At 38.8% G+C, this 20,485-nt stretch overlaps 1 protein-coding gene across 3 annotated transcripts in view; it reads left to right on the forward strand.

Annotated features, from left to right (window-relative positions):
• Positions 1-3,378: 3,378 nt before the first annotated feature.
• LOC140519128 (putative N-acetyltransferase 8B) overlaps positions 3,379-20,485 on the forward strand; it is a 60,891-nt gene continuing 43,784 nt past the window's right edge. Inside the window, exons 1-5 of one of the 3 annotated variants that reach the window (XR_011972133.1) lie at positions 3,478-4,278; positions 4,362-4,437; positions 5,192-5,383; positions 6,477-6,526; positions 6,795-6,824. Coding sequence is in view for 1 of the 3 variants with exons in the window: in XM_072631976.1 (XP_072488077.1) it covers positions 6,590-7,261 (672 nt within the window). In the remaining 2 variants the exon portion in view is untranslated. Of the gene's footprint in view, positions 4,279-4,361; positions 4,438-4,994; positions 5,161-5,191; positions 5,384-6,476; positions 8,418-20,485 lie in introns of those variants that run through there. The other 2 variants (XM_072631898.1, XM_072631976.1) reach the window with 2 other exon arrangements.

Genomic DNA, 20,485 nt, shown 5'->3' on the forward strand with positions numbered 1-20,485 from the left:
TCTCCAATCTTATTTTTCCCTCCTTTTATGGCATTTTACCAACCAATTACTTGACATTTGAGCCCTTTGTCAAGTGGAGGGTATACTACCCCAGTCTTAAGAGATTTTGTGCAAATGTTCTCCAAGATATCTCTAGGTACCTATAAGTTCTCAGTTCTTCCAAAGTGCCATAACCAAGGTAAAAGTGTTTACTTCTTTACTAGACTTCACTCTGATCTGTGTGCAACCAGAAACACCATTTTCTGCCCTGGAACTAGAAGTATGGTTCCTCTTCACAGACACCACCAACTCCACCATGTCAGCACTTCTCCTCATACCAGGACCACCACTCAAGACTGAGACCCAGATCAACCATTTGACTCCCCCACTGTCTGTTGGCCGAGAGCTCCAAAAGCTGCTACTGTTGTGACAGTGGCTCCTGCCACCTTGAATCTGGGAGTGAAGCTGAAGCTGGCACTTGGACTGGACCAAGTTCTCTTCTCACTCAGATGAAAGAGTTTTCTCACTGATATTTAGAGCAATCTTTCAAAATTTGTGGCTTGAGAAATCTGGAAATCACAGAAGTCTGGAAATACCCTTGATTCAATGCCCTAAAACCTGCTCCAGTTCCATCTCTGCTGGCCTGGTCCATGCTGTGCTGCATTGTGCTTTAAGCCCAGTGCAATAGACCCTTCCTGTTGGTCATCCAGGAGCTGTTCAGCTGGAAATCTATTTCACTCTGTCAATTGGTGACTTCTGTTGCTCTTGAATTTGTTTAGAGTTACTTTTTATAGGCATTTTAAGGGCTTTGGGGGAAGAGCTCAAGCCTGTCCAAGCTTCTACTCTGCCATCTTGGTGCCTCCCCCATGCTCCATCATTCTAAGACAGTTATAGCAAAAATAACACTTCCTCACTAGAAGGCATGAGATTGATAGCCAGTCTCAGAATATGTGATGAACATGACAAAATATCTGTAGACACATGTTTAGTCTAAGTAGATATCATTTTACCATGCAATAAAGCTGGATAACAGGTACAGATCATCAGATTTGTCAAATGTAACTGAAGTGGTTTACCAGCAGATAGAATCTAGAAAATCCATTAGTTAGTGAACAAACATTTATTGAGCATTTAATATGTGCCAGGCTCTGTAAAAGGTACTGGGGTTACAAGTATAAATAATTAGGATCCAAGAGTAAAGTTAAAAGACACTGTGTGGGTGATATCTACATGAACTAAGTTAACAATATACATACAAGTCATACAGATTTGGATGTAAAATCAGAAAGATTTACGATGAGAATTCAGGATAAGGGTATTGTCACCAGTAATTACAGAAGATAACCTTAAAGATATCAGACTTAGAGATTAATTCAGAATAGGCTGGGAAATGGTAGAAACTATGCAATCTTTCACTAGGGATGGTAACAATCCAGCACCTTCTAAGAACTCATGATCAAGTAAAAGATCCATAAATCAGTAGAAGACTAACAGATAAATTAACAATGTTTAGAGAATCACCTGGGGTACTTTGATGTATTCAATTACTTTTACATCTATTATTCCTGAAATGTCAAATTAGCCTTTTTGACTTCAGCAGATCAGCTGGATACAAAATATTATACTAGAAATAACTATTGTTCATAGTCAATCCATCATAATATTTATCCATAAAAATTTAATAACAACATTTTGAAAAGAGAGCACCATACTGAAAACTCATACTCTCCCAACTACGTCACACCATCTTCCAAAATAGAGAGATCTTGTGGAAAAAGTGAAATGACATGGGAAGAAAACAACAAACACATATCATCAGTAAAAGTTAACTTTTACCAACCCTCAATTTTCTAGTATTTGTATTTTATTGTACATGAAAAGGGTTTTTCTTCACAGCAATGATGGGATGGACACTGATATAATTGGTTAGTCTCATTGTCCTTCCAACTTCAAGAAACCTGTGCTTCTTCCTAGAGAGGAATCAATAACAACTCCTCTAGGTGCTAAATTTCCCAGATCTTTGCTTGTTTTCTGAGGATTTTAAGACCCTTGACTTTTGCACATTACCTTCAAGTTGTATCCATTTTTAAATATCACAGAATTAAAAATGCAACAAAAGTAAAGAAATATGAACATATAGTCTTAGAGCATTGCTTGAGGCACTGAGATATGTTCAGAGATTTGCCATGGATTTGCTTGTTCATGTCACAAGACAGTTGAACCCAAACCTTCCTGACTCTGAAGGCAGCTCTCTTTTATGTGATGGTCCCTTACCTCTCTTGATTATTATGGGCAAATTGAAAGATCCTTGGACTTCTACTTATTCCAGATTGGAAATCTAATGTAATAAAGTGAAGCAGTGTCATATAATGGCTTGAATATTGGATGGGGAGGTCTCCAGAATTCCCAAAGACTTGGGTTCAAATATTATATCTGACAATTACTAGCTATGTGACCATGGAGAAGTCACTCAACTTAGTCAAGTCTTACCATTTTGTAATTGTAAAATGGTAATAACCCCTGTAATACTCACTCCATTTGTAAAGGGATCAGCTTCCTTTGTTCTCCTGAGTGGACTTCACAGAGTGAAGCTTGAGATTCAGGGGCCATTTCAGATCAAGGGATTTGGGTTCATATCTAAGAGCTACCATTATCTAGTGGTGTGTGATCTGAGGCAAATCACTTCAGTTCTTTGGTTCTTGGTTTACTCATCCATAAAATGAACACCGGATCAGATAATCTCTAAGTTCCCTCTAGGTCAAAGTCCAGTGAACGTATCACCTTAGTTCCTCAAATAACTAGGTTGTGACTCTGCACAAATCCATTAACTTCTCCAAGCTTCAATTTCCTCATGTATAAAATGAGGCTAATAATTACCTTATGCATTTCACAAGACTATTAGGAAAAATTGCTTTGTAAACTGTAAAGCACTTAATAAAAGTAAGTTGAACTTTAGTTTATACTGGGCAAATAATTAAGCAATCTTGTGATGAGGAGGACACTAAATGACTGTATTTAGACTCCAACATCCCTACAAACTAAGGATTATCCTCCCTTAAGAGATGCCAGAGAATGTAGAATTAATTTGTGCCCCATTTAAAACATAAAGCACCTTGAGGGAATGTACTATTTTTTGTGTATTTATTCCTATTTTTTAGCTCGATGATTAGGACAAAGTAAGTGTGAATAAATGCTTTCCTTCACTCATTCAACCACCCTTTCCATAGGAATATTGTAGTGCCTAATCTGTAGTTGCAATGTTGAAATTCTCTCCTGGATGACCTTGAAACACCTCATAGTATATACCTATTGGTTCACTGGTTTTGGACACTCCCTGCCCCCCCAAACCCCCACTCAATTTTTCTTGTTTTCCTCACCCTGCTCCATAGTGAGTGAAAGGCAACTGGACTGTGAAATCAACCATATTAATCAATGTTCCTCTTACGTAAACCTACTAATCTTTTTTTTGTTGTTGGTGATGTTAACAATTTGTACGTCCTGTTTATTTGTTATGTTCTCAAGATAGCAGTGGCAGAAGTCAGTGTGTCTGTCAGAAAAAAGGTCAGGAAGTGAGAAAAATGGAAAGGCAGCCCTCCCAAACAGTATGGAAAGCACCACAGAAAGGACCAAGGACAGAGACACTCGTGCAAAGGAAAGCAAAAGAAGGGAGATGTCTCTTTCAAATGGGTGAAAAAGGGAGGAATCTCTATTATGGATAAGTGAAGAATACAGCCAATTGCCTGTGACTCTGGGGAAGGAAGGACAAAGAGATGGAGAGTGCTAAAGAAATAGAATGGGACCAGGCAAGTTTCTGGTGAGATCCCTAGAAGATTCTCCTGGGAAGAGTAACTAGGTTTTCTCTTGAGTTTTCAGAAACACTTTGTCATTTTATGCTATAATGTCAATTGGAACTTTGGATCAAGTGAGCTGCTAGTCAGAGAATTTCAGGGTTTATTATAGTTTGGAGGAAGGTCTTTGTATGTGTTGGCAGCCCTTTCACCATATCTGAGTCAGGGAGAGTATGTCAGGTTGAAGGGGTCAACTTGCCTGGTTCCTTCTGGTTCATCCAAGAGGAGTAAGAGAGAAGCTGTGCAAACATAAAAAGCGCACAGACTATGCTGGGGATGGATGTTGGGGGAGAGAAGAGGGCATGGCCAATGAGAGAGGACCCAGACAGAAGCCAGAATTGGTCCCTGATGTGGAGAGGTCTCCATAAAGGCTGCAGCCTCTGAATGATCTACTCTAAAGGAGGCTTGATGAAGAAAGGAAACATAGGAAACAGCTTTCCTTGAGAAAAAAGTAAGTGGAGACAAAGATTCAATAATAATAATAATATATATAATAATACATAATAATAATATAATGTGTATTTCATAATCCAGCAGGAAGCTGGGCCAGAGTCTGAGGCAGCAGGGAGCTACATACCCAAGCAAAGGCAGGACCCTTGTAGCTCAGGAGGTATGTTTGTGATCATGGAGAGACAATGTGTCTTCTGAATGTAGGTGTCCTAGACTGGTGATGCATTTGGGCATGGGCTTTTCCTGCATTTTCTGTCCAGTTAAATCAAATTGACTGTTCTCTTGAATGTCAGTCAGTCTCCCTTAAAGACTTGTCTTTCTCTGTTAGAATATAAGCTTCTTTTGAAGGCAGAGGTTCTAACATTTGCCTTCTGTCCTCAGAGCCCAACACATGCCTGGCATAGGATAGGCTCATAATAGACACTTTTTCATTGATCCATTCATTCATTGCTTACCTGAGGTCTTGGATGAAAGTGCTTTTCAGAGATTTTCAAAATAAACATGATACTGAAATTTCCATTGTTTCACTTGGTTTTGTGAAATATGCCCCCCAAACTGTGTCCAGACCACTGTGGGGTGCTATCTGTTCTGCAGGCTTAAACATCATACCCCCTACCCTTGCCCTCTCAATTTGAAAACCAATCAAATTAATATTTGAGCAGGTTATTTGGCTCCCTTCTCGCTCCATTAACCATTCCTGTGATTCCTCCAATCCACACTCTCCTGTCCTGACTACTACTCCCCTGCTTGTGTTGTTTTGCCCCATTTGTCCTAAGGGCAGGGACAGTCTCACTTTGGAATTCCTATTCCCAACGTTCAGTTTACTACTAAACAAATAGCTGAATCTTAAGAAAAGTTTTTCATTCATTTCTGTCATCAGAAAGTAAGTGTGGGTGTCTTCTGGTTTGTCAAAGGTCTAAAAGCAATCATTGGATATCTGAAGCATAGAGGGGAAAGGACTATTAGGGTCTACCCAATTCAAAGCAGATTTGAACAGGAATTCTCTCTACATTCTGCACATCCAGTCCTACACTTGAAGACTTCTAGCAATGGGAAAGTGTGTTCCTTTGGAAGTTGCCTCTGTCTCTGAGATCCTGTGACTTTTGGTGAGTTTTTTCTCTAAAGATTCACCAGTGTCCTGTCCCAAAGAAGGCTGGAGTTTGCACTTGGATTCTGGCTGCTGACAGCAGTATATCCAAAGGTTCAAAGATAGACCAGAGAATGCTCATACTAGGGTTCAGTAATATCTCTGGGTCAGTCCAAGTCACAGCCAGAGGAATGGGAATGCTTGGGATGTGGAGAGCACAAGAAAAAGGGGGATCCAGAGGATAAGGAGGTGCAGGTTAGCTTTTGCTTCCAATCTAGGACTAACTTGACTCTGTCAGAGATGAGAAGGCAGATGCTTTCACAAGGATAGGTTGGGTAGAATATCACACTGGTTATGTGAGCTTGGTTTGATGAGTGGGAATTTGTAGGGGAAGGATTGAAAACAGTGCTGATTCTGCTCTCAATCAGACAGATCCAATAGGAAAAAAGACAGTGACCTTTTGGCATCATGGGGACTTGAAAGCACTCAGGCAGACTTTTATAAGACTAGCTTGAGGAAAAAAAAGGCACAAGTTGCAAAGGTACCAGCTGCAAAGGACGGGAGTGTCTGGGTTCTGGAAAACCAATAGGTGAGAAGACAGAAGAGGGAGCTTCCCTAGAAAAATTTCCATCTGCTTCTCAGTTTTCTCCATATGAAAATAAATTGAGAACTGAAAGGTACCTAAGATGCCATCTATCCCACCCTCTCCCATCACCATTTTACAGATTGGAAACAGGGACCCAGACATGTTAAATGACTTGCCCACAGTCATCCAAATAAGAAGTGAGAGAGGCAAGATTTGAATTCAGGGCCTCTGACTCGCAATCCAGCACTTTCTCCAGTGGACCACACTGCCATTAGGTCATGCTCCAGTGGGACTAAAGAAAGCTTTGGATGAGAGGAAAGACTAAGTCTTATAAGAAGGGTGTATTCTAGTTGGCTCAGAAATATATTTCTGAATATCCACAGTATTTACTCCTTCCATTTTTAGATTCACTCCCAATGGAATCAAGGAGCCCTGGGGCTAGGAGAGGGTAGAATGTGGGCAGTTTCCCTCATCAGCCCTACAATTCTCCCATTCAGGCAGTAGTTTTTTTTTTTTCTCTTTCCAGGAAAAGAAGGTGAATTCTAAGGAGGGAGATGGTATGACTGAGCTGGACTGGTAAGGACGGTTCCCATCTTTTCTCTTCTATAAGGTCTGTAGGAAAAGGACCCTGACAAATCCATGGCTCCCTATTCTATCCGGAAATATCAGGACCAAGACAGGGAAGTAGTGAGGAACATGTTCAGTAATGGAATACTGTCTCATGTTCCTACTTCTTTCTTCCATCTACTGAAACAACCCAGAAGCTTCCTGCTCTTTCTGAGTGTCCCAGGGGCCCTGTTTCTTGGGTCTAGTTCCCTCCTTCTGTCTCTCCTGGCCCTTCCAGGTCTCCTGGTCTTCCTGTGGATGGCTGTTAGATATCCCTTCAAGTGCTATGTGGACCATGCTTTGCACACTGATTTGAGGGACATCAGGAAATCCTATCTCAGTGAGAGAGGATGTTGTTTCTGGGTGGCAGAGTCAGAAGATCAGGTGGTGGGTATGGTGTGTGTCTGTCCAGTACAACAGGCTTCAAGAAGACAAAAATGCCTGCAGTTGTTTCATTTGTCAGTGAGCCCAGAGTACCGGGGCCAGGGCATCGCCCAAACTCTTACCCAGACTGTGCTCCAATTTGCACAGGACCAGGGGTATGATGCTGTAGTGCTGAGTGTCCTCTGTTTAAATTACTCAGCTCAAAGATTGTATGAGAAGATGGGTTTCTGGAAATCACATGAATCCTTTGATTCTGTAATATGGCGAGTGATAGACCTTCGTTTTTCCTATTATGAATATTCAGTTCCTTCTTCACTCTGAAAGCTTTCTGAACCATCTTTTCCTTTAGTCCTTTATAGACTGACCCACAATAGTGCTCTGTACACCATCAGTGATCATTAAAGACTGTTCACCACCTTAAACATTGGCTTTGTCCCCATGTGACAAAAAATCTTCTCCCAAACAAAAGACTTTAAGGATCTCAGCATTGGAAAGGACCTTCCTGGCATCCATGCTAACCCTTTGCTAACCAAGAATCCCTACCATCATGTACCTGACAAATGGATATCCAGCTTCTGCTCAGACACCTTCAATGAGGGAGAAATGCTTAGAAGGCATTCCATTCCACTTGGGATGGCTCTAATTGCTAAGAAGATTTCATTTAATACTGCCTAGCCTCTTTCTCTGTGGCTCCTCATTCTTGCTACTGGAAGAAAGTGGATTTCTCTTCTCATTGAAAATAGCTTCCTTTATATCCTTGGTGATGACCCCCTGCGTATCTCTGTAATGTAATGTAGCTCAATGAACAATGATTACAGCCTAGTGTGGAATCACTGGTGATAAAATAATTAAAAAAATGACAGTCTCTGCCTTCAAGGAACTTACAATTTATTTATTTATTAATTAATATTTGTTTATTTTCAGTGTTCTACAGTCACTATCATGTAACTTAGATTATTTCCCCCTCCCTTCTCCCTCCCTTCTCCCTCCTTTCCTGAGATGGCATACAATTTTATATAGGTTCTACACACACATTCCTACTAAATACACTTTCACCATAGTCATGCTCTGTAAAAGAATTAAAATGAATGGGAGAAATCATATAACAAACCAAAATGTAATAAAAAAGAAAATGATCTGTTACATTCTGTGTTTGAATTCCATAGTACTTTCTCTGGATTTTGCCTTAAAAGACCATTGGGGATTTTTTTAAGTCCTTGCATTGCAATAAAGTTCCAAGTTTACGAGAAAAACTCTCACACACTGTGGTTGTTGCTGCATACAGAGTTCTCCTGGTTCTGCTCTTTTCACTCAGCATTAGATTATATAAATCTTTCCAGGCATCTCTGAAGTCTTCCTGTTCATCATTTCTTATAGCACAATAGTATTCCATTACTTTCCATTACATCATTTCTTTATTTTTTCTTTATTTTTTTTTGTATTTAAATTTATTTATTTGTTTTCAACATTCATTTCCACAAAATCTTGAGTTGCAAATTTTCTCCTCATTTCTCCCCTCCCCCACCCCAAAACGCCAAGCATTCTAATTGCCCCTATCACCAATCTGTCCTCCCTTCTAACATCCCTCCCTTCCCTTATCCCCATCTTCTCTTTTGTCCTGAAGGGCAAGATAAATTTCTGTACCCCATTATCTGTATTTCTTATTTCCTAGTTGCAAGAACAATGCTCAACAGTTGTTCCTAAAACTTTGAGTTCCAGCTTCTCTTCATCCCTCCCTTCCCACCCATTCCCTTTTGGAAGGCAAGCAATTCAATATAGGCCATATATGTGTAATTTTGCAAATGACTTCCATAATAGTCATGTTGTGTAAGACTAACTATATTTCCCTCCATTCTATCCTGGGCCCCGTTTCTTCTATTCTCTCTCTATTCTATCCCTCCCCAAGAGTGCTCCCTCCTCCCACTGCCCTCCCTTCCATTATCCCCCCCACCCTGCTTATCCCCTTCTTCCCCACTATCCTGTGTTGTAAGACAGGTTTTCAAACCAAAATGAGTGTGCATTTTATTCCTTCCTTTAGCTGAATGTGATGAGAGTAAGCTTCATGTTTTTTCTCTCACCTCCCCCCTTTTTCCCTGCACTGAAAAGTCTTTTTCTTGCCTCTTTTCTGAGAGATAATTTGCCCCCTTCCATTTCTCCCTTTCTCTTCCCAATATATTTCTCTCACTGCTTAATTTCATTATTTTAAGATTTGATCCAATCCTATTCAATTTACCTTGTGCTGTGTGTGTGTGTGTGTGTGTGTGTGTGTGTGTGTGTGTGTAATCCCAACAACTACCCAGATACTGAAAAAAGTTTCAAGAGTTACAAATATTGTCTTTACCTGTTGGAATGTAAATAGTTGAACTTTAGTAAGTCTCATATGATTTCTCTTTGCTGTTTACCTTTTTATGCTTCTCTTGATTCTTGTGTTTGAAAGTCAGATTTTCTTTTCAGCTCTGGTCTTTTCATCAAGAATGCTTGAAAGTCCTCTATTTCGTTGAAAGACCATTTTTTCCCCTGAAGTATTGTACTCAGTTTTCCTGGGTAGGCGATTCTTGGTTTTAGTCCTAGTTCCTTTGACTTCTGGAATATCATATTCCACAACTTTCTACCCCTTAATGTAGAAGCTGCTAGATCTTGTGTTATCCTGATTGTATTTCCACAATACTTGAATTGTTTCTTTCTCGCTGCTTGCAATATTTTCTCCTTGTCCAGGGAACTCTTGAATTTGGCCACAATGTTCCTAGGAGTTTTTCTTTTTGAATCTCTTTCTGGAGATGATCGGTGGATTCTTTCAATATTTATTTTGCCCCCTGGTTCTAGAATCTCAGGGCAGTTTTCTTTGATAATTTCATGAAAGTTGATGTCTGTGCTCTTTTTTTGATCAAGGCTTTCAGGTAGTCCCATAATTTTTCAAGTGTCTCTCCTGGATCTATTTTCCAGGTCAGTTGTTTTTCTAATGAGATATTTCACATTATGTTCCATTTTTTCATTCTTTGCGATTTCTTGGTTTCTCATAAAGTCATGAGCCTCCATCTGTCCCATTCTACTTTTTAAAGAACTGTTTTCTTCAGTGAGCTTTTGAACCTCCTTTTCCATTTGGCTAATTCTGCTTTTTAAAGCATTCTTCTCCTCACTGGCTTTTTGAACTTCTTTTGTCAATTGAGCTAGCCTATTTTTCAAGGTGTTATTTTCTTCAGCATTTTTTTGTGTCTCCTTTAGCAAGGTGTTGATCCAGTTTTCATGCTTTTCTTGCATCTCTCTCATTTCTCTTCCAATTTTTCCTCCACCTCTCTTACTTGATTTTCACAATCCTTTTTGAGCTCTTCCATGGCCTGAGTCCATTGAATATTTATTCTGGATGTTTGGGATACAGAAGGCTTGACTTTTATGTCTTTCCCTGATGGTAAACATTGTTCTTCCTCATCTGAAAGGATGGGAGAAGATATCTGTTCACCAAGAAAGTAACCTTCTATGGTCTTATTTTTTTTCCCTTTTTTGAGCATTTTTCCCAACCAGTTGCTTGACTTTTGGGTCCTTTGTCAAGAATAGGGTATACTCTGGGAATCTGTAAGATGTCTGTTCCTCTAAGGTGGCCCAATCAGGCATGTACTGGTCTGGATGCAGAGAGGGATTTTTGTGCCTAGAATCTTAGCAGTTACCTCTCCACAGTCACCTGGCCTGCAGTTCCACCAAGTCAGCACTGGGGGCTGATTTTCAGATAAGCTGGATGGGCAGGGCTGCCATTCAGTGTGAGACAAAGACCAACTCCCCCAGGGGCTCCACAAAGAGCTGAGGCAAGACTCAACTCTTCAGTGCCCCCAGGGGTTTTTACGCTCCAATAGTGGATCTGGCTGCTGCACCTGCCATTGTGGCCTCTGTAGTGGCTGCCTAAGGCCAGAGCTATGGAAGGCCCTTCTCCCTTCCCAGCCAGCAGAAAAAACCCCTTCACTGACCTTTCGTGTCTGTGGGTTGAAGGATCTGCAAACCTGCTGCTGGTGGGACTGGGGATTCTATAACTGGAGATTCTGCCCCCAAGGGCTGTTTGTGAGCCATGCCACATGGCCAAGGCTGGGCTGGGCTCCACTCTGTGTCTGGTGCAGCAGATGTTTCCTGTGGGTCTTTCAGGTCACCCTGGGCTGGAAATCTCCTCCACTATGTTGTTCTCCACTTCTGCTGCTCCAGAATTTGGAAGTCCCTCTCTACAGGTGTTTTATGGGCTGTGTTGGGAGACCCTGCATATGTGTGACTTTCTACTCTGCTTACATAATTTCTTATAGTGCAAATTACATACCATAATTTGTTCAACCATTCCCCAATTGATATGCATCCCCTTGTGTTGGGATTGGAAGCTCAATTCCGTGTGGACAGTCTCGGGCGGGTAAAAGTGGGACTTCTAAATCTTAGAGTCTTACGAGGCCCTCCATGAACAGCGGGGGTTCGAGAAGGTCAGACTGAGCTAGCTCGGCTAGCTCGGGTATTTCCGCCTCTCCCCTGGAGATACGTGATGGGTGGAGTCTCCCTGCCCTCGAGGTCGTCCCGGATTGGAGCACACCTAGTTACCTAACAGCACGGTATTGAGATGCAAACTGTGTGGCTGAAGATTAAGTAGGATTGAGGAAGCCAGAAAGCTCTCTTAGCACGTGTGGAGCCAAAGAGGATAGTAGGGCTCCGCTTCTTTTCTTTCCTCTCTCCCCTCCCCCTCTCTCCCCGCTTGTACTTCTACTTCCAATCCCTTAAGCTTAGCCTCCTTAGGAAATCTCCCCCTCTTCCTCCTAAGGAAGACCCTCCCTGCATTTGTAACCTGGACCCTGTAATAAAGCTCAACCCTTGTTCGACTCTGGAACGTCCTTTCTCTCATACGTTTATCCGGTTTGGCCAACCGAAGACCTGGGACAGGTAAGAAAGACTCGGGTAGCCCAATACAGGCCTCTAGGCCTGGCACCCTTGATTGCCAGTTTTTGGCTACCACAAAGAGTGCTGCTATAAATATTTTTGTACATTTGGGACCCTTTCCCATTTTTATGATCTCTTGGGGATACAGTCTTAGAAGCGATATTGCTGGGTCGAAGGGTAAGTAACTCCTTATGTAACTCTGGATAACTTAACCACTCTGGAAATCAGCTTCCTTTTTTGTAAAATAAGAGTATTAGAATAGCTGTCCGGTCTGGTTTCCTCAAGTTCCAGCTCTACACAGTTCCATGATCTTGCAGCATATTAGACATGAAATTTTAAGTAAATGTCTCCTTTTCCCTCTGTTTTCTTCTTCCCTAAAAATGGGAGACTGGGGTAAAACATCTAAAACTCTCCTTGCAAATCTAAGTCAGTGATTGTGGGATCATAAGACCCCATTTTTAACCTCAGATTTCTCCCTTGTAAAATGGAAGGACTTTATTAGGAGCTTCCTGAAGGTCCTTCAAACTCTTAAATCCTATCTTACTTGACTTCCAGTATGAGCTTTGAAACTAAAACGCTTTCCCAACATGAGTCTGTACCCTTAGATCCAAAGGAAGCATTTGTCCCTACCCAAACAGCTCAAAACGCTGGCCCTAGTAGCAAGGAATGCACTGTTATTTCAGAACCATGTTTAGAGAACAGTTCACAGTGCCTTTCTTTCCCCCTATAAAGGCAGGAACAATGTCATGCTTGTTTCAGGGAACAAAATCCAATAGAATGCATAAAAACAAAGGATCAGAATACTAGGTCTAAAAGGGATCTCAGAAGACTAACCCTGCTACCCATTTTTCACATGAGAAAAAGGAGATCCAGTATATGACTTTCCAAAGGTCACACAGGTAGTAAATGAGAGGGCGGGGAATTTAACTTCCAAGTCCTGTAACTCTATATTCAATTCCCTTAGAAATGATCATCATTCTCATAATTTAGAGGAAAATGAAGGACAGTGAGGGTAAGTGAGATGCCAAAAGTCCTACAACAAGTCAGTGCCACATCCAAGACAAGAACCTGGGTTTCCATTTCAGCATAGTATTTTCTCTTTAATAGAATTTATTTTGAAATTTCCTAGCAAAGAATCCTGGGTAAGAACCCAATGGTATCAGATACCTACATGCTACTATCTTTCTAGGGCTACCCTGATGAGGGCATGATTCTAACAACTTCATCTTGACTCCGTGTGATTTTAAAATTCTTTCTAAGATCAATTACCCATAATCATCTCTCCCTCTCTTACCCTTACAAAGATCTAGTGAAGCATCATGGCCTAATGGGAAGAATGGTGAACTTAGATCCAGAAAGCATGGGACACATTAGAGCTCTATCATTTAGTAGCTACATGATTGTGGTTAGTTCAGTTCCCCCGATAATCCTCAGTTTTCTCATATATTACATGGAGATAAACATAAATATGACCATAGACCTGGAGGTCGAAGGGAATTCAAAAGCCATTTAGTTCAATCCCTTAATCTTACATATGAGAAAACTAAATCCCTGGGTGGTTGAGTAATTTTCCAATAGGATCACAGGTAGTAAACACTTTGAATGAGTTCTGTGGCTCACAATGCCATGTGCCAGAAAAAGTCTCCTTTACAGCATTGTTGGGAAGAAAGTGCTTAACAAACTGTAAAATGAAAACGAAATGAAAAATCATGTAATAAAATAATAACGGTGATGATAGTGATTGCTATTGCTACATTATTCAACAACAAAAGCATTTAATCTATAAAAGTTCACAGATCATTAAACAGAAGAGATTGATGCCTACAGACCATTGAATATTAATGAAATTCATGTTTTATCCTGTTGTTTTCTTCATTATCTTTTATTAAATAATTTATTTATATTTCAGTTTTCAACAATCACTTCCACAAGAATTTGAATTTCAAGTTTTAGTCCCTTCTCTCTCCAACCCCCACCCCAGGGCAGCGTGCACTCCATCCACCCTTTCCCCCAGTCTGTCCTCCATTGTACCATTCCCCTCCCCCCCTTCTTCCATCTCTATTCCCTCTGTTTTCCTGTAGGGCAAAATAGATTTCTATATGCCATTGCTTATACATCATATTTCCCAGTTGCAGGAAAAAACAATTTTTAACTTTCATTTTTAAAACTTTGAGTTTCGTATTCTCTCCCTCCTTCCCTTCCCACCCACTCTCTTTGAGAATGTAAGCAGTTCAGTATAGGTCACACATGTTTAGACATGTAAAACACTTCCATAACAGTTATGTTGTGAAATACTAACCACATTTCCCTCTGTCTTGTCCTGCCCTCCATTTATTCCATTCTCTCCCTTGATCTGCCCCCTCCCCTGCACAATAGTGTTGACTTCTGATTATCCTTTTCCCCAATTTTCTTTCCATTCTATTATCTTCCCACTCCTATCCCCTTCTCCTCTGCCTTCCTGCAGGGTAAAAAAGTTTTTCATACACATTTGAGTGTGTGGTGTTCCCTCCTTAAGGCAAGTCCAATAAGAGTAAAGCTCACTTATTCCCTTTCTTCTCCCCTCTCTTCCTCACCAATGTAAAAAGCTCTTTCCTGCCTTTTATGTAAAATGATTTGCTGTATTCTACCTTCCTCTTTCTCTTACCCCTAGTACATTTTGTTCAACAGTAAATTTTATTTTTTCGGTGTTCTCCCTTCATATTCAGCTCACCGTATACCCTCTGTCTATGTGTACATGTGTGTATACACACATGTAAACACATATACAACCATATACATATCTACTCACATATATATGATACACATGCATTCATATACATACACACCTACACACACATATATACACAGACACACACACATATGTATGTGTGTGTGTCTGTGTATTTTCTAAGTACTACCCTAATAATCCCTCTAAGTACCCTAATATTCCTGCTAACTACCCTTATACTGAAAAAGATCTCATGAGTTACAAATATCATTTTTCCATGTAGGAATGTAAACAGTTCAACTTTAATGAGTTCCTCATGGCTTCTCTTTCTTGTTTACCTTTTCCTGTTTCCCTTGATTCTTTTATTAGAAAGTCAAATTTTCTAGTCAGTTCTGGTCTTTTCAACACGTATGCTAAGAAGTCCTATAACCAAGGATTATATACAAAGTTGAGCATAATATTTCAGGGAAGAAAATAGATATTCAAGGAAGTAAGGGATTTACAGACCTTCCTGATTGAAAAGGCCAGAACTGAACAGAAAATTTGATCTTCAATCAGACATCTCAAGAGAGACATAAAAAAGTAAACAGGGGAAAAAACTTGTTGCACAATATGGACAAATTGTTTACATCCCTATAAGGGAAGATGATACTTGTTAATCTTGAGAATTGTATATTTATTATGAAATGTAAAAGGGATATACATAGAGAGAGGGAGTGGATATAAATTAAATGAGGTGATGATAACTAATGTGATTTAAAGGTGCAAAGGGATTGTAATTGGAGATATGAAAATTAGGAGGCAGAAAAAAAATTCCATCACAGGAAGAGGCACAAAAAATATATTACAGTAGAGGGAAAGAGGGGAGGGAGAAGAGTATTATTTGAGAGGTACTGTCATCTGATTGGATTCAAGGAGGGTACAACAAACTCAGTTAAGTACAGAAATACAATTAGCTCTATAGGCAATGGGAAAGGAGGGGGAAAGAAAAGGGAGGGGAGGCTAAAAGGGAGGGAAGATGTAGTAAGGGAAAAGGGGATTACAAGGGAGGGGGACTGAAAAAATAGAGAAAAGACCAAGGGAGGCAGTGGTCAAAAATGAAACTCTATTTTGAAGGGGAAGGGAGAAGGGAGAACTAAATGCATAAACAAGGGGAAAGGTGATGGAGGGAAAGATAGTAATCATAACTGTGAATGTGAATGGGATGAACTCTCCCATAAAACAGAGATAGATAGCAGAATGGATTAAAAAGCATAATTCAACAATGCCTTGCTTACAAGAAACACATTTGAAAAGGTGAGATACACATAGTGTAAAAGTAAAAGGCTGGAGCAGAATTGTTTGTGTTTCAGCTGATGTAAAAAAAGCAGAGGCAGCAATCCTAATCTCAGACAAAGCAAAAGCAAAAATAGATCAAATCAAAAGAGATAAGGAAGGAAACTGCTAAAAGGCACCATGGAGAAGGAAGAAATTCCATTACTAAACATATATGCTCCCACTGGCATAGCAGAAATAGACAGCAAAACTATACTAATGAGGGACCTCAAACTCTCACTCTCTGAACTCGGTAAATCTAACCTCAAAATAAATGAGAAAGAAATTAAGGAGGTGAATCGAACTCTGAATAAGGTGGATATGATAGATCTCTGGAAAAAAATTGAATGAGGATAGAAAGTAATACACTATTTTCTCGGCAGTACATAGCACATATAAAAAAATTTAACATGTACTAGGCCATAAAAACCTCACAATCTGGTGCAGAAAGGCAGAGATAGTCAATGCATGCTTCTCAGATCATAAGGCAATTAAACTTATATGTAATCAAAGGCCATGGAAACATAAACCAAAAACTAATTGGGAACTAAACAATCTAATCCTAGAGAATGAGTGGGTTAAACAACAAATTATAGAAACAATCAACAACTTCATTCAAGAGAATGACAATAGTGAGACATCCTACCAAATCTTATGGGATACTGCAAAAACAGTTCTTAGGGGAACTTTTATATCTTTGAATGCTTACATGAATAAAATAGAGAAAGAGGAGATAAATGAATTGGGTATGCAGTTAAAAGGCTAGAGAAAAAACGAATTGAAAAATCCCCAAGTAAGCACCAAATTAGAAATACTAAAAACCAAAGGAGAGATTAAAAAATAAACTGAAATAAATAAAATGAAAGAAAGAAACTATTGAACTAATAAATTAAACTAGGAGTTGGTTTTATGAAAAAAAAATACCAATAAAACTGATAAGCTTTTGGTCAATCTGATCTGAAAAAAGAAAGGAGAAAATCAAATTACTGATATCAAAAATGAAAAGGATGAACTTACCTTCAATGAGGAAGAAAGTAACACAATAATAAGAAATTACTTTGCCCACCTGTATACCAGTAAATTCGACAATCTAAATGAGATGGATGACTATTTTATAAGATAGAATTTGCCCAGATTAACAGAAGAGGAAGTTGAATATTTAAATAACCCCATCTCAGCAAAAGGAATTGAAAAAGCCATCCCTAGGGTGGCTCCCTAGGAGAAAATCTCCAGAGCCAGATGGATTCACAAGTGAATTCTATCAAACACTTAAAGAACAGTTAATTCCAACACTATATAGACTATTTGGGAAAATTGGGGAAGAAGGAATCCTCCCAAATTCTTTTTGTGACACAGATATCATTTTGATACCTAAACTAGGAAGAACCAACACAGAGAAAGAAAATTATACACCAATTTCTCTAATGAATATAGATGCAAAAATTTTAAACAAGATTTTAGCAAAAAGAATACAGCAACTTATCATGAGAATAATACATTATGATCAGGTAGCATTCACACCAGCAATGCAGGGATGGTTCAACATTAGGAAAACTATTGACATTATTGATCATATCAACAGTAAAACTAACAGAAACCACAAGATTATGTCAATAGATGCAGAAAAAGCTTTTGACAAAATACAACATCTGTTCCTATTAAAAAACATTGGAGAGCATAGGAATAAATGGAACTTTCTATAAAATAATAGGCAGTATTTACCTAAAACCTTCAGCAAGCATTATATGCAAAGGGTATAAGCTAGATGCATTTCCAATAAGATCAGGGGCGAAACAAGGATGTCCATTATCACCACTATTATTCAATATGGTACTAGAAATGTTAACTGTAGCAATAAGAGAAGAAAAAGAAATTGAAGGAATCAGATTAGGCAAAGAAGAATCTAAGTTATCACTCTTTGCAGATGATATGATGATATACTTAGAGAATCCCAGAGAAACAAGTAAAAACTACTTGAAATAATAAACAACTCTGGCAAAGTTGCATGTTGCAAAATAAACCCACACAAATCTTCTGCATTTCTATACATTACTAACAAAGCCCAACAGCAAGGGATAGAAAGAGAAATCTCATTTAAAGCTATGGTAGACACTATAAAATATTTGGGAGTCTGCTTGCCAAAACAAACTGAGGAACTATATGAACACAATTACAAAACATTTTTCACACAAATAAAGTCAGATCTAAATAAGTGGAGAAACATGAGTTGCTCGTGGGTAAGCCAAGCCAATATAATAAAAATTACAATTCTACCTAAATTAGTTTACTTATTTAGTGCCATACCAATCAAACTATCAGATAGTTATTTTGTAGAGGTAAAAAAATAATATTAAAATTCACGTGGAAGAACAAAAGTCCAGAACATTAAGGAAACTAATGAAAAAAAGTGTGGGGGAAGGTGGCCTAGTTCTACCAGATCTCAGCAATGATCATAAAGCAGCAAATATCAAAACCACTTGGTACTGGCTAAGAAACAGAAGGGTAGACCATTGGAATAGGTTAGGTACCCAAGACACAGTAGTCAATGAATATAACAATCTACTGTTTGGTAAACCCATGGACCCCAGCTTCTGGGATAAGAACTCACTGTTGGAAAAAAATTGCTGGGAAAATTGGATAACGGTATGGTGGAAACTAGGCATAGACCAATGCCTGACACCATACACAAGAATAAAGTCTAAATGGGTACATGATCTAGGTATAAAAACTGATACTACAAATAAATTAGTGGAGCAAGATATAGTGTATTTATCTGATTTATGGAGAAGGGAAGAATTTTTGATTAAACACGAGATAGAAAACATTATGAAGTGCAAAATGGATAATTTTGATTACATTAAATTGAAAAGTTTTTGCACAACCAAACCTAATGCAACCAAGATCAAGAAGGAAGCAGAAAACTGGGGGAAATTTTTGCAGCTAGCCTCGGTGATAAAGGCCTCATTTCTAAAATATTAAGAGAACTGAGTCAAATGTACAAGAATACAAGTCATTCCCCAATTGATAAATGGTCATAGGATATGAATAGGCAGTTTTCAGAAGAAGAAATTAAAGATATCAAGAGTCATATGAAAAAAATGCTCTAAATCACTATTGATTAGAGAGATGCAAATCAAAACAACTCTGAGATAGCACATCACACCTATCAGATTGGCTAACATGAAAAAACAGAATGATGATAAATGAGAGAGAAGATGTGAGATAGTTGGAATGCTAATTCATTGTTGGTGGAGCTGTGAGCTGATCCAACCATTCTGGAAAGCAATTTGGAACTATGCCCAAAGGGCTACAAAAAAGTGCATACCCTTTGACCCAGCAATACAAATGGGAATATATGTAAATATATGTAAAATATATGTAAATACATGTAAAAAACTATTTATAGTAGCACTCTTTGTGATGGCCAACAACTGGAATGCAAGGGGATGCCCATCAATTGGGGAATAACTGAATAAGTTGTGGTATATGAATCTAATGGAATACTATTGTGCTGTAAGAGATGATGAACAGGAAGACTTTATAGAGGCCTAGAAAGACTTATATGAACTGATGCTGAGTGAAAGGAGCAGAACCAGGAGAACTTTTTGCACAGCAACAACCACAGTGTGTGATGAATTTTTCTGGTAGGGTTAGAACTTCATTGCAATGCAAGGACTTAAAATAATCCCAGTAGTCTCTTAAGGCAAAACGCCTTCCACATCCAGAGAAAAAACTATGGAATTCAATCACAGAATGTAGCAGATCATTTTCTTTTGTGTTATGTTTTGGTTTATTTAATGACTTCTCCCACTTATTTTAATTCTTCCATGCAACCTGAGTAAGCTGAAAATGTATTTAAAAGGAAGATATGTGTAGAACATACATAAAATTTATGCCGACTCAAGGAAGGAGGGGAAAGGATGAATAAGGAGCGGGGAAAAATCTAAGTTATATGCAAGTGATTGTGGAACACTGAAAACAATTAAAATAATAAAATTCAAAAAAAATAAAAATAAAAAATTATATTTATGCATAAAATTTTAATAACAACAGTTTGAATAGAGAGAACCATACTGAATACTAATACTCTCCTGACTACATGTTACAACATCTTCCAAAATAGACAGATCTTGTGGAAAAAGTGAAATGACATGGGAAGAAGACCACAGACACACATCATCACCAAAAGTTAGCTTTTACCAGTCCTTAATACCCTTGTCTTTCTATTATATTGTTTATGAGGAGGATTTTTATCACAGCAATAGTGGGATGGTAGCTGTTATTACTGGTTAGTCTCATTGCCCTTCCAACTTCAGGAAGTCTGCGCTTCTTCCCAGAGAAGAATCAATAACAACTTCTCTAGTTGCTAGGTTTCCCAGATCTTTGATTGTTTTTTGAGTATTATAAGATCCCTGACTTTTGAACATTACCTTCAAATAGTATCAATTTTTAAAAATCACACAATTCAGAATGCAACAAAAAGTAAAAAATATGAACATATAGTCTTAGAGCATTGCTTGAGGCACTGAGATATATTCAGAGATTTGCCATGGATCACATTTCTGGTTCCTGTTAGAAGAGAGTTGAACCCAAGCCTTCCTGACTCTGAAGCCAGTTCTGTATTATGT

This window comes from Notamacropus eugenii, chromosome 1 (genome assembly GCF_028372415.1).
Source record: "Notamacropus eugenii isolate mMacEug1 chromosome 1, mMacEug1.pri_v2, whole genome shotgun sequence".
In the NCBI taxonomy this organism is placed as follows: Eukaryota; Metazoa; Chordata; class Mammalia; order Diprotodontia; family Macropodidae; genus Notamacropus; species Notamacropus eugenii.